Source organism: Pyxicephalus adspersus, chromosome 1 (assembly GCF_032062135.1).
Source record: "Pyxicephalus adspersus chromosome 1, UCB_Pads_2.0, whole genome shotgun sequence".
NCBI lineage: Eukaryota > Metazoa > Chordata > Amphibia > Anura > Pyxicephalidae > Pyxicephalus > Pyxicephalus adspersus.
The window spans coordinates 93,150,300-93,165,262 of NC_092858.1; the positions used below are offsets into that span (position 1 = coordinate 93,150,300).

General features: G+C 37.3%; 2 protein-coding genes across 3 annotated transcripts in view; one reads left to right on the forward strand and one right to left on the reverse strand.

The window, feature by feature from the left end:
- NIPAL3 (NIPA like domain containing 3) overlaps positions 1–5,535 on the reverse strand; it is a 16,522-nt gene extending 10,987 nt beyond the window's left edge. For both annotated transcript variants that reach the window (XM_072419236.1, XM_072419230.1), the window contains exons 1-2: positions 5,412–5,535; positions 2,753–2,992 (exon numbers count right to left, since the gene is read on the reverse strand). In XM_072419236.1, coding sequence (XP_072275337.1) covers positions 2,753–2,842 — 90 coding nt within the window. In that variant the 5' untranslated portion in view covers positions 2,843–2,992; positions 5,412–5,535. The remainder of the gene's footprint in view (positions 1–2,752; positions 2,993–5,411) is intronic.
- Positions 5,536–7,406: 1,871 nt separating this feature from the next.
- The window catches only part of STPG1 (sperm tail PG-rich repeat containing 1), a 33,092-nt gene continuing 25,535 nt past the window's right edge, over positions 7,407–14,963 (forward strand). The window contains exons 1-2 of the mRNA XM_072419244.1: positions 7,407–7,461; positions 9,662–9,745. Of these exons, the coding sequence (XP_072275345.1) occupies positions 9,664–9,745 (82 nt within the window). The 5' untranslated portion in view covers positions 7,407–7,461; positions 9,662–9,663. The remainder of the gene's footprint in view (positions 7,462–9,661; positions 9,746–14,963) is intronic.

Genomic DNA, 14,963 nt, shown 5'->3' on the forward strand with positions numbered 1-14,963 from the left:
TATATATATATATATATATATATAGTTAGTACGCTAGGAGATTTGATATCTTGTTTACTACACTGTGCATCTAAATAGAAGAATATCATATTATACATACCTGTGCAGCTAAATGACAATACGTCATGGTATCACACATATACGTTATATAAATAAATATCTATATAAAATATAAACTGGGTAATCTAATTCATCTGAATGAACAAATACTGCTGCACATTTAGGTTAAGACAGGCAGCAGAAAGTGGTTCTTAAGCAGCTCAGGGAGGGAGGCAAGGTGCCACTAGTGTCTGTTCAATGCATCAGTGTTTGAAGAGTTTACAGCGGAAAATAATGAACCATTTACAGCTGCCCCAAAAGTCTAGGGTAGCTGGAGTGAAAAATATAACAGCTCTTTTCCTACATGAATGTTTTGGATTGTTAAGAAAACTCACAGTGTAAACATATCAAGAAAAAAAAAATATTCCACCCCTGGCAAGGTTCCTCAACTTGTGGTGCATTTACCCCAAGACAGATCTACATCTTGTACAAAACCAAAACAGTTTAAAATTTTAGCAAATTTAAGAGTGTACTGATGTATAATTTATGGTTATTTAAAAACAAATTGCTGTAATAAATATCATGAACACACAAGCAGGAGATTTAGGGCAGGTTCAGATGTGCTTTGGGATCCAGTGATCTCATGTACATTTAGTCACCTGCATAGCAGAAGAAGCAACATTACAGTAGCATCTCACCAGAGACAGCAGTTACCTGTAAACACACCGTAACCTCACCGCCAGTCTTAACATAGGTGCCACTGTCAAGCAATACTTGAAATTTAGTGGACATTAGAGGGTTCCCAATATTAAAAGCACACTGTTTTATAAGGTTGAGAAAAACACAGGGCCTGATTTAATAAAGCTCCCCAAGACAGGGTAAGATAGACTATCATGGGTAAATCTTGGTGATCAGGAAAAACTGGAATGCATATGGTCAAGGATTTAAAGCATTTCCCAACTAAGAGCAAATTATCTTTAAAAAGAAATAAAAATAATCTATTTACGGTAAACCTGGGTGATCCAACAAACCTGGAATGGATTTGGTGAATGAGTAAAAGCATTTCCCAACTAACAGCAAATGATCTTTTAAAAAATCTATTCAAGGTTCTTCCATGTTAGTTTACCTTCCCCAGTCTTGGAGAACTTTAATAAATCAGTATAATATAAACACAGATTGAGGTGGCACATTGATTGCTGTATAAACAGATAACAGAACTTTTACCATTTATGACGCAATAATGGATATGTATAAAAACAAATGACTGGTAAAAGTGAACAGTAATCTTATGCAAGCAGAGTGACGTTTTTTCATACTGTACTATAATCAAAAGCTTCCTCCTGATAACTACAGGCATGTTTAAAACTCCATTCATGTAGGAGTCAATACTGCATTCGTGGATGATTAATTTATTTATCTGCACAGATATTTTCTCTTGAAGTTAAAGGACAATAGATTTAAAGCAAACCTGTCATGTGAAATACATGGAAAGATGCCAATTCTGTACTTTACACCTTTTGGAATTCTGAGCAGTGAGCTTTAGGATTCTGAACACTGACTGATTGACAACTTTCATGATCTGGATACTTGTTACAGGTCAGTTCACAGCCAGGGAGCAAACAGTTTCTGAAGGTCAGCAACTAGGTATTTGTGATCAATATATTGATTGAACATAGATTAGGAACATCTATATCTTGTGGCCACTACCCATCACACTCCTCAGTCAGCACTACCCACTGTATGCTATACAATACTGTTCTGCTGGCTGTTATAGGGGACGATGATGAGCATTCCTATTGGTTAGATGTTGTTAGGCAGTGTTAATGTCTGAAATTAAAAATAATATGGGTAGAAAATCAATAATAAGGATTTCAATCATTTTTCTGGCCGTGTAACTACTAATTAGTGTATGGTAGACTACCAACCATTATGATGTGCAGAGGTCTGCCAGATTGGATATAAATTAAACTGTTAGGAAACCATTACATAACATGTATTATTATTATTACTACACAGTATTTATATAGCCCCATCATATTACACAGCGTTGTACAAAGTCCATAGTCATGCCACTAGCTGTCCCTCAAAGGGGCTCACAATCTAATGTCCCTACTATAATAATACAGCTTAAGGTCAATTCTGGGTGGAAGCCAATTACCTTAACTGCATGTTTTTGGGATGTGGGAGGAAACCGGAGTACCCGGAGGAAACCCAAGCACACATGGGGAGACCCTGCAAACTCCATGCAGATAGTGTCCTGGCCGAGATTGGAGATCTAAAGGCCAGAGCACTTACCTCTGAGCCACCGTGCTGCTACTATATAGCAGATTGTGAAGTGTATATCCAGCTTTCATGTAAGGAGGTAAATAATCACAGAAGACATTGGTCTTACAAAGAAGAATCTTATGACTAAACCTATAGGCCATCCCTTAATGTACTGACGACACTGAAAAGAATCCATCTGCTTTGAGCCTTATGTTATAGATAAGAATAGTTGCTGCCATTTGCAACTAATTAGGCATTATTTTTTATTTTCTGATACGTGAAGTGTTATAAAAAGTATTTATATAGTATATGTTATAGTTTATATTAATATGATATATACATATTTAATGTACAGCACTGCGTAATATGTCTGTTTATTATTAATAATAATAATATACATTAGTGGAATATTAATAACACAAAATGATAAACAAAACAAATGTAGTACCTTGTAGGAAAAATAATTTTCTGTAGGCGAGAGAGGAGTAGTGCCTATCAGTTTCTCTATTTGCACAGCAGGAATGGCTGTTTTCTCCATTTTTGCCTTTACGTTTTTATATTCCTACTGTATCTTCCAATTCAGTCTGAAGATATGATCGCTAGCTTGCAACCACAGAAAACAGTCCTGCTCTGTCATCATAAATGTCTTTTCATCTGTGGCAATACACACCTACAGTAGCATCTTGTCCTAAATTACAGAAAGAAAGTAAAAGTATATTAGGAACACATTTCATTAGGCAGTGATGATGTCACACAAACATATTGTGATGAATACAACCAAAATTACCATTTACATAGTTTGATTTGTACCACTCTTTTCTCTGATTGCACTGATTACAATTATGAAACCCCAATCAACACACAGAAACTGATACTGTTCTCCATGTGACTGTTGCATAAACATGCATGCTCAGATCTTCCTAAATGGGCATTTTAATGCAAAAAAGTCACACCCAGAAACAGTGTTATCTCAGGGGAAACAAAGGCAATCACTCACAAAAGAAAGTCAGGGGTGTCCCCTGAAACCAGACAGGTATGACAATAGTCACCCAGCCAAGAGGTAGTTGTGCTATAGGTTTGGCTCCCTTTAAGGCAACACATAAAGGTCTGGGATATTGGAGTTTTTGTTTGTAATTTTTTTTTTGTATGATTTGATTTAGGATATTGCTGTTGTAGGGCCCATTCATATTACTTGGTGCTTTAAATGTACATAGTGATGCATTGTAAAAAAGCTACAACACAGCACAAACAGTATAATATGCAGTGTGCTGATTTGCCGAAATGCGGCATGTTCTGTGGAAAATGCCTTAATGTGACCCTGTACCCAGGCCATGCACACTAACTATCTACATATTCTGAACAGGCAGTAAAACCACCTTAGAAGAAGCAACCCTCTCCTCTGTAGCTAAAGGTATTGTGGAGCCATTTATCTTCAAAGTTCACATAAGAAACACTAAAATCACAACTCTTTCCTTTCTATGGATCAGAATCATGACAGACTGCCAGCCCTCTGGTGAAGATGCACCTCAAGAGGTTCTGAGCTGTTGGACCTGGACCTACTTGATTCAAAATGGTTTGGGTCTTTGACTTGGAAAAAATATGAAAAAACTGTCAGATGTTCTGTTTGAATACTTATTCCAGATACTAAAAGAAAAGGCCAAACATGACAGCCAGGGAACTAGCCATAGTGGACTTTTCCCTCAGGTGAGGTTTCATTTAAGCAAATGGTATGTAAGTTTGTCTGGTCACACAAGCATGTTGATGAAAGCACATATTAGTGCGCCAGGTCTATTGGCAAATAAATGCATCCAGAATTGCAGGGGGTTGATTTTCTTCATTCTAATATATGAGTAGCAGATCTTGTCATAGCCCCCCTGCATTACTCACACATCCTGTCCTAGGGTGACAACACTTATTCTTTGTACTGTCTATAAAGGATCAGTTGTCACTGTGAACTGGAAAGTGCTGATTGCTTTGGATTTCAGTGCAGAACAGTGAATGTGTTAAAGAGTGTGTAAGAAAATATGATACATTTATGAGGAGCTGCATTACATTTTGTGATCACTGAATGTTTAACAAACATTTATAACAGGCAGCAGTGAGGCGGCAAGGTGGGGGAAATCCTTGCTTTCAACCAGAAGTGCTGCAATACTGGCTATAATCTGAATGTGGATGGCAGCAGGAGGCTGGCTTAGAAAAAAGCAGGCTAGATTCATATTTATTACCTTAAACATTACAAAATGTTCCCCGATTCCAATATACTGAAGCTGACAATATAATGTACTGTCTGTAGATGTCAACACTGAATGATCTCACATTATGTCACTTCCCCGACCAGCACACACCTACTGGCCACACATGTGACTGTATGAGTGATCATTTGTTGTCCAGCAACATCTCTATACTCTATAGAGGATTACAGATAATCACCATAAATCCGTCTGAATGGATCACTCATTACAGCCCTGCATGATCAGCTTTTGACTTAATGGATGCTCTTTATTATAAATGACTAACTACATATATCTGATCATTTATTTTTAATGGCAATTGAGTAGGGTGTGGATGTAGTTTAAAGATTGCAGGCTAATCAGTGCAGGAGTAGAGAAGATGATTAATAAATCCTAGATATTGATCGGGCATCTGCTTGAACCAATCAACCAGCACCATTTTTTTTGCTTTATCAATCACTCTGACCACAAATTGCAGAGAGAGCTCCACCCACTGTGTCACATTATTGGTGCTCAGAGTAAAGGAGAACACCATTGATTGGTCAGATAATTGATAATGTATGGGCAGCTTAGGGATAAGGTCTGAGGAGCCATGTCATACATTGGAGTCACAATATAGCATTTCCTCATTTCATCACCAACTTGTTGCCTACCTGAAAAATACATAGACTTTACCTGTGAATATATATGTAAGCTTTTCAAAGCCAGGACCCCATGTAACATAATGAGAGAGTATGTATGTATGTATAATAAAGATAGATAGATAGATACAAACACCCTCCCTGGGTGACAAGCCTCCCTCCCACCTGTCAGTCAGTCAGTGCCTCCTGTAGTATAATACACAGCACGGTGTCCCCACATTACAGTGCTCAGTACCTGCTAGGAGCCTTCCTTATTCTCCCCCAGCTTGTGGCAGCTTCACTCCTCGGAGTTCTCCGTATGCCCACACTTCCTATTTGTGATGCTGCTGGTCACATGACCCTGCCTGCTCCAATCAGCATGTCCGCCCTGTGCCTGGGTCTGTCCTCCCCCTGACAGGCTTCCCTTCCCTGTGTATCTGTGTCTATGTATATATTACAACAAAACAAATCCTTCCCCCTCCGGTACTGATTGGTATTATTGTGTCATATGAGCAATGGTCGTCTGCTTGTATTTCTAATTAGTAATATAAGGACGTGTGCTCAAACGGAAAATGTGTGTAGTGATATGACTATGGACTTTGTAAAGTGCTGTGTAATATGTCAGCGCTATATAAATACAAATAATAAAAATAATAATACTACATAATAATAATAATAATAAAAAAAAAGCAATGCAAAGCAAATCACTTTCAACCTCTGGACAATGCCATACAAGTCAATGAGATTTTGCTGACCTGTGATTTTCACACCACTACTTTTTAATAATAATGCAAAAAAACAGAGCACAAAGTAAATTTTTTTTATTATTATAAGTATTAATATTATTTAACAGGGTTTACACAGCACCAACATATTATGCATCACTGTACAAATTACAGACGAATACAGACAGTGACACAGGAGGTAGAGAGGACCCTGCCCCAAAGAGCTTATAATCTTTATATATACATAAAATGTAACAGTTTGAGGAATCAGTTACAAGCAGGCATTGATTCACATATAACCTTAGGGGGACTGATATGCCCGGATCTTTTTTGTATTTTTTACATTCTTAGAATGACCAACACTATTTTAAACAATAAATGTATATAGAGTAGACTGGCTCTGACCAGTGAACCAATAAGACATGACCCAGGGCTCCATGGAATTTGCCAGGGTTTCCTTGAGCTTTGACTGATTGACCTCCCATAGGATGGTGCGCACATAGTTCTGGGCGAGACACCACTTGGCAAAGCCAGCTGCATGAAACCAAGGACTTTTTTTTACCTGTCTATAAAGATGGCATTCTGATCACTAATGTATGGGGGACATATTTTCCACCAGAAATAATATAAACAGCATTTTTCTATTGATCATAGCAACTTGACATTTATTTTAAGGGTTCCTCGCAGGTAAAAATGTTGATAAACATTGCTTTAGAGGAAAATACATTACACAGTTGTTAACTTTGTTCAGGGGATATTTCTAAAAGTTTGATTTCCCTCCTATTCTCAAGGACAATGGGCACCAGAACAAAAATTGTTTGGGGTTCCTATCTTCCCTAAAGGGATGCAAACATTTGATCTACCCAGTCTCTACTCTATCCAAAGCTAAAAAAAAGTTTCACCCAGAGAAGCACTTTCAGTAACTCCTACCATGTCCAGCATGGCTGGCAGGCACCCAGTACATACAATGCCTTGTATTTCCACAACACTAGCTCCATTTCATTAGATGCATCTTTTGTTGCTCCCTGCCTTCTACATATATCATTAATGGCCTTTAGAATCACAATAGTAAAATGGAAGCAGGAAGATGGGGAGAGCTAATGGAGGAGAACCAGGAAGTTACACAACACTGTGGAGTTGATTTTCTGGTCTAACAGGTCACCTAATGACATCATCTCCATCCCAATGGTGAATAATGGGATATATAAATACCATATCACTATACTGGCCTATCTTTAAAAAGAATAACTATGTTTAAAAAAATGTCTGATTCTGTGTGTCCTTATAACCTGTGCATTACATTTCCTGAAGGACCAGAGTGTAGCAAGGCGGCTTCCTGTGTGCTGCACGGGCCTGGGGCATCAGGGTGTAGTAAGATGGCTCGCAGTGTGCTGCACAGGCCTAGGGCATCAAGGTGTAGTAAGATGGCTCCCAGTGTGCTGCACAGGCCTGGTGCATAGGGTGTAGTAAGATGGCTCCCGGAGTGCTGCACAGGCCTGCCTGGCGGTTGCTAGGTAACCAGTATACAGAGCTTTGCAAGTGGATATGTTCTGAGTTCTAGCACGATACACAGAAAGGCAGGTATGAATACAAGATATTTGTATATTGTTAATATTGATTTTAAAAATTATACCAAGAAGTTACTTCAGATGATTGTTTTAATCTTTCACCTGCCTTGGTAGCATGTCAATGAAAGATTCCCATGTTAAAAAGAAGTGTTCCGTATATTTCGTTTTATGTATAGAAGTCTCCACCCAATCCATCTGATATACAAATTTAAGGTTATTAAAAAAAAAAAAGGATGTAATGAGGGAGGTTCTGATGAATCAACTTTTGCACATGGTTCATACGTTTCTATATCTGAATGTGAAAAATGTATACATTTCAGATAAAAGCTGGGTGAATCTTGAGTGAATACATTTATAAATAGACCCCTGATGTCATTCCATGTGTGCAAAGTATTCATATTCTACTTTTTGCTGATGAACGCTTGAGAGTGCAGTGTTACTTCATGTTTTGTGAATGTCTATAACCAAGCTGTCATCTTTTGTTTTTCACCCATTTATCCCAAGTGTTATGAAATGGATGTTGGCAGAATTCATTCATTCCTATTGTCATAGCTGTGCACCTTTGATGATTAGCCACTAGGTGGCAGAACGGGTCATTGTTTTATTAGGAGACCTTTAATAAAATACAACCAGCGAATTTCAGAGGAATTGTCTGTGGGAAATTGTTTATATGAATCAAATTATTTTTATACATATGCTCAAATATTGAAGAAGCCTTTCTCTCTCTCTCTCTCTCTTTATATATATATATATATATATATATATATATATATATATATATATATATATATATATATATTTATATACGCAATACAGTCCCCAAATTGTTCATGACCATGTCCAATCATAAATATATAATATGTTAAACCTGTAAGGCAAGTGCACTTGTAAGGCAATTTTTTCATTTCCATGCATGCAGTAATTACCAATATTTGGTATGCAGTAGGCGGTAACATATTAATATGGAAACTAGATGTATAAGTATTCTGGAGTTTTTTTCTCAATTTAATGTAATAATAAATGTAGTCTTTTTGAAAGTAGTTTACAGGTGACAGGTTTTCTCTAAAGTCATTAAGGGTCTTTTAAATTCATCCTATGTGAATTTGGAACAGAGAGGCCAACAATTGTCATCTTATCTAACAACATTTACATTTAACAGCTCTGAACTTTGAAGTGCTTGAAACACTTGTGAGTTTCTTTTATAATGCAGAGGAGATCAGTAAAGGGAAAGTGATGGATCTTCTCTCTATCTTCATCATGATTGTCTCTCAGGTATTCCCAGCCAAACAGAGGAGACAGGTGAGCCTGGGAACCATTGAAAAAGCTCCAGGATATAAAGCGATGCTATGCCAGCATGTAGAAGTGATTGGGTGCATTATCGTCATCCACAACACTTCTACTTCAAAGAGGGTAGCCGTCTCACTGTGCTTATGAAGCACAGATCTTATTTATAACCTCTTCATATAACAATGTATTAGTTAGACCTGGGGAAGCAAAAAGGGGTTAAAATAAATGTAATCACACTTTGATACATGTTTACTGCAGTCCATGATCTCATTGGAGAGATTTTCACCTACTTCTTGTCCTTTCTGACCAGTTTTAGGTAGTTGTAACCCAAAACATGTTTTCTTTCATTTCTAGGTGTGTTGGGTGACTTAGCACGGTACTTTGTGGCTTCATTCACCAACCCTAAATCTCTATTGTGTTTTATAGTGACGTTGTAGCCAGCAGAGAATACACAGCATGCAGAGGTGGACCAGGCATCCAACACCCCTAAAGTGCCTGATGTATCATGCAAACCATGATTAAACATTTTCATATAGTGACAAAATCACTTTAATCTTCTCAACCTTTTTAACTTAGAGGAACTCCTTGCAATAGTTTTTAGGTCTTCAGGGAACCCTTGATATAATTACTATATCCACAACTCGTAGTACTTACAGTGAGAAAAATGCCTCTTACATTGCTGACCAGTGGGAAGAATGTAATCAGATAGCCAAACAGGGCATTGGTGTCTGCTAAACCAAGAGACACAAGCTGCTTATTGATCAAGGAACCCCTAGCAGCCTCTGGAGAAATCCTGGTTAGGGAAACACTGCATTAAGGAAACACCACAAATGTGGACCCCATGGAAATATTTGAGCATATTAGGAAAATGTTATCATTTGACTACACCTGTATCAGTTAAATAGATTGTAACTTTTATTACGCAGGTATGATGTCATCCTGTGTAAGAATGCAAAATAAGGGAAGCATAAAGAAGAAAAATCGTTTATGGACAGAACATTTGCAGAAAGGTAACATTAAAAGTTATTTAAATCCTTTTTTTGAGTTTATAATTTGACTGTGCCATGAATGCAGTACCTACCCCTTCCATCCACAGATCACACTCTCAAGGTAAACTAAGAAGAGCTCCAATTGCATCTTGAGAACTAAAATTATTTCTCTGATTTATATGTACTTAGCTTTAAAGAAAAATTCAACTTCACCAACATATTTAGACATTGGGTCTGGTTTATTAAAAGCTGTCCAGGACTGAAGAAGATGGGTGATCAAGGGTGAACCTGGGTGATTCAGTCCAGGATTTAAAGCATTTGTCAACTAGGAGCAAACTAGGAGTCACCCAGGTTAATCCTATCTTCTTCAGTCTTGAAGAGCTTTAATTAATCAGGCCCATTTGGCAGACATACTTGCTAAATTGCCAATACTTTGATGTTGTTCCATCACTACCGCTATCATCTCTGCCTGGTCTTCTTCTCCTGGGTTTGAGGCCCCTAGATATCTTCAGTGTCCAGGTGGGAATGATGTGGTTCCCACACATGCTCAAAACAATGCCGAGCCTGTAAAATAAACTTCAGTGTACAGAAAAATCAAATAGTTCTAAGAGGACTTCATAGTCTCTTCTGTAATAAAAAAAATTGCCAGTAGGGACTTCTTCAAATCATACAAGCATACCCTGCAACCAATGCATTTAACTTTTGACTGTTCTAGGAAATCTAGGGGCTTGTGTAAAAAGCAGTGCAATCACATTTATAATGTGTAGTGAAGTACTTTACAGAAGTGACTAAAAAATTGACATAACACAATAGAAAGTGATGAACAATAAAGACAGAGGGCCTGATTTATGAAACCTCTCCAGGGCTGCAGCAGATACATTTTTATCAGTGAAGCTGGATAAGGTAGATGATGATACAGGTTGCCAGGTGAGTATGGGACCTTTACCTCTATTGCATAGTAGTACAGTTAGCATTTATTAAGGGACTCGGTGGTGGGGGCATATTTACCAACACATACTTAACTTCCAGTTAACTAATTCTAAAATGACTTGAATTTAAAATATTACAATACCTGAAACATATAACTTCCTTTTTGGTCAATGACTAATGATAATATTGACTAATGACTAATGATAATAATGACTAATATGATAATATACTACTAATAATATTTTCATAGAGTAGGTTTCAATAATGCATAAAATGCAACTTTAGTTATTCTACCTACCTACCAATTTTCTCATGCCATACATTTTTAGGACTGCTAAACAACTAGACTGTAAATCACTTGAGCTTCTGGCAAAACCAACTCTCATAAAAAGCCATTACTTTTATTATTTCCTATCTGTCTCTAGAGGGCAGGGTTAAACCAAATTTGGCCCTAGATTGAAACCACAGAAAAAGCTTCACTATGTTTTTACTGACAAGAATGTGACATTAAGATTTATTATCACCTAAACAGAAGATAGTAGCAAAATACCCTGCAGGGAGAGATAAGTATTAGAGTACAACCTTTGGCCTATTCCGTGCTTTCATGCTACTGTTCTGTTTTTTTCTCTGACCAACTAAACCCAAATGTTATCAACAGATCAGAAATTGCAAAGGTGCAAAAATCAACACTTATATTGTGATTCACATCACTTAAAACACAATTATTATTATTATAAAATATCATTATTATTAAAAAATAAAAACTTCTTTACTCTGTCAAAAACTGAAATTGATTATAGTTGGGTTTTAAAGGGGCTTTTATTTATACCTGTCAGAGTATCTTACTAAATTGGCCTAAAGGCAATATATATGAGGCCTGTTTAGATCTAGGTGGTCCTAGTGCATTGTAAAGGGCAGAACATTCTAAAGAATAGGCTGGTAAAGCATTAATATTTAACAAAACATGGACATGTGCAGTTTCTGGCAATGCAGCACAATACAACTGTGTATTACTATAGCTGTGTATTGCCAGGTGTTGTGGTGCTTTTATTGCATGCTTGTTTGAAAATGAATGTTACTGCAATGCTAACTTGCCATCTTACTTAGGACAAAAGGGGTGAATGGGCTACTAAATGTGTTCTTGAGTGCAATAAATACCATCACTACGAAATTTGGGAGAAGCAGAAGATATTACAAATAATTATTTCCATCAGCTTTTAGTATTCTTAAGGTGGGATACTTCTGTAAAAGCTCAATACAGCATGACCCCTCACAGTGGGATTTACGGTAGGTTGTCAGTAGATGGTTCTGATGTCCGTCAAGTACCCTGCAATTTTCAGGTCTATATGGTGTATAATGAGGTGATATGCTCAGTACACATTTTACATTATTGGAAGATAGTCAGGGGTGTTGATATTGGTGTTCCCAAGTGGTATCTGCCATGTTTGAATCATAGACACTTCTTGTCCTCTATGGATTCTGCATTCTGGGCTAGACAAAAAATATGGATAATGCCATCAGTAACAGATTTGCGATATGCATCCATCCATGTAGTGTTTGCATTAAAAAAAGAAGAAAATTAATTTAAAAAAGCAATTATATATATATATATATATATATATATATATATATATATATGGATACTTTATCTAGCAGGAAGTTATAAATACAGATAATGCTTTTCTAATTACCAGCTTCATGACGCATGGAAAAAGTTAGTATAAAAAAAAAAAAAAAAATTTTATATATATATATATATATATATATATATATATATATATATGGTAAACAAAAAATGTTACTTTATGGAAAAGGAAACAATACAAAGAAAACACATATATGTGTTTTCAGTCACCCCTGAACAGTTTCCACTGTGACAATGTGTCAATGAACATAGTTATATAGTAAGTCAGAAAAAAAGACATAAGTCCATACAATTCAACCACAAGGGAAATAAACATATCTCAGATATAAAACCCCATAAGACATGGTGGTCCAGAGGAAGGCAAAAAAAACCTCGTACAATTTGCTTCAACAGGGGAAAAAAATCCCTTCCTGATTCCATGAGGCAATCGGATGTTCCCTGGATCAGCAATCTTATCTTTACTTTAAAGCCTTAATACCCAGTAATATTCTGTGCTTCTAGAAATCATCCAGCTTTTTCTTAAAGCAATCTATAGTAGTTGCTGAAACTACTTCCTGAGGGAGCCAATTCCACACCTTACAGTGAAGAATCCCTTCCTTATCCGGAGCTTAAACTTCTTTTCCTCCAGACGCAAAGAGTGCCCTCCCTCTCTTTGTAATGATCTTAAAGTGAATAATGGGGAAGAGAGTTCTCAAGGGAGAATAGATTCAGTTCAGCTAATCTCTCTTCATAGCTGAGCTCCTCCATTCCTTTTATTAATTCAGTTGCTCTTCTCTGCACTCTCTTCAATTCAACAATGTCCTTTTTCTGAACTGGTGCCAAAAACTGGATTGCATATTCCAGATGTGGTCTGACCAATGCTTTGTAATTCCAAAAATGGCAATATGTTTTGTACTCTTTTATCTTTGCAATACTCTGGGTCTGATTTATTAAAGCTCTCCAAGGCTGGAGCGGAAACACTCCAGCAAACCTAGAATGAATCTGGTCCAGGATTCAAACATTTGCTAGCAAATGACTTTAAAGAAATCCATCCCAGGTTTGTTGGATCACCCCGCTTCACTGATGAAAGTGTATCCTCTCCAGGCTTGAAGAGCTTTAATAAAACTGGCAATAAATTGTAGATCAGCTCCTAAACAGTGAGAAGTGTTTGCTGAAGTCTTGTTACTAGCTTTTACACAAGAAGTACCAGCATGAATATCATTTTGCTACTGGAAATGTAAAATGCTTATGGAACAGACAGTAAAAAATTGTATACAGTACGAAAAACAAGCTAATCAAAGGTGTTAGCCATGGGGCAGCAAAGTTGGGGATACCACTGGTGTCTCTGGGTTGGTAAAGGCCACTTGTTTTACAGTCTGCCTATATTGTGCTACTTCATGAATTTGAGATAAAATAATGTAGAAAATTAAAAATACATTCAACTCACATCTCAATCTGCTGTATTACTAGGTCTCATTGTTGGTAATTTATATAAGTGTATATCTGCTGCAACACCAATGGTTACCTAAGGCCTTTGAACAATATAATCAAGGAGAAGCTTTTGAAGGCCATAGTATATCCTCCCCCCAAAAAATGTTAGAGATGTCACCAATTTAGCTTTGGGTCCCATCTTCATGTTTAAAATGTCTTTACCATTGATGAGATCTTTGTTCCCACCAGTGAGACGGGGGAAGCTGGTTCAGGTGTCAGTACTGAGAAGGAGGTCTCAAATACTACAAATGATACAAAGGGTGGGAAGATCATCTCAGATGCAAAGATTCCAGCATCCCTGTACCCACCCTCCTCCTCTAAGGCTACGTACACATGTCAGAAGATTCTCATCCGAATATTCATTCAGGGCTAAATATCGGACAAGAATCTTGTGTGTGTACAGCGGCCGTCCGACATTGTTCATGAACCTGTCCTGGTGAATCCATGAATGACAAACGAATAATGACTACAATGTAAATGAAGAGGAGAGAGTGCAGCCGGGTTCTGCTCGCTCATTCTTCCCTCTCCATACAGCAGAACTACACTGTATGTACAGCGCTTGAAAGATCCTTTCCGAACGATAAAAGTCTTATGTGTGTACACAGCCTTAGAGTCCTTGTTTAAAATATACCATAGGGCAAAACTTACATGCTCTCTTCTTAGTATTTATTGGGTCAAGATGGCTGCCTCACTCACTAAATCAATGTGGCTGTTTATACTCTGAATTCAAGCCTACAAAAATATTGTCCCAGGACCTGAGCGCTTAGTTTGCACATCGTGGAATCACATTAAGGTGGCTGGAAAGTCACTGTATAAGCTAAACAAATTTTCTGTAGTAGGTTTGTAGTGTTTATTAGATATCTAACAGTATAATTTATTTAATTGTCTTGAGTTACATCTTTAGTATTTACACATGTACCGTGTTTCCCCGAAAATAAGACCTACCCCGAAAGTAAGACCTAGCACTATTTTGTAAACCTGCCCTAATATAAGACCTACCCTGAAAATAAGACCTAGGAGAAAAAGAAAATAAAAGCATACATACCGGTAAATCAAAAAAATACTCACCGAGACAGCTCCAGATATCTGATCCTGCATGTGTGTCCTTTATGCTGGCTGCAGCTTGTGTGTCTTTGATGCTGGCTGCAGGGCGTGTCTATTCCTGAGCCAAACTGAAAGTAAAAAGCCTGCACA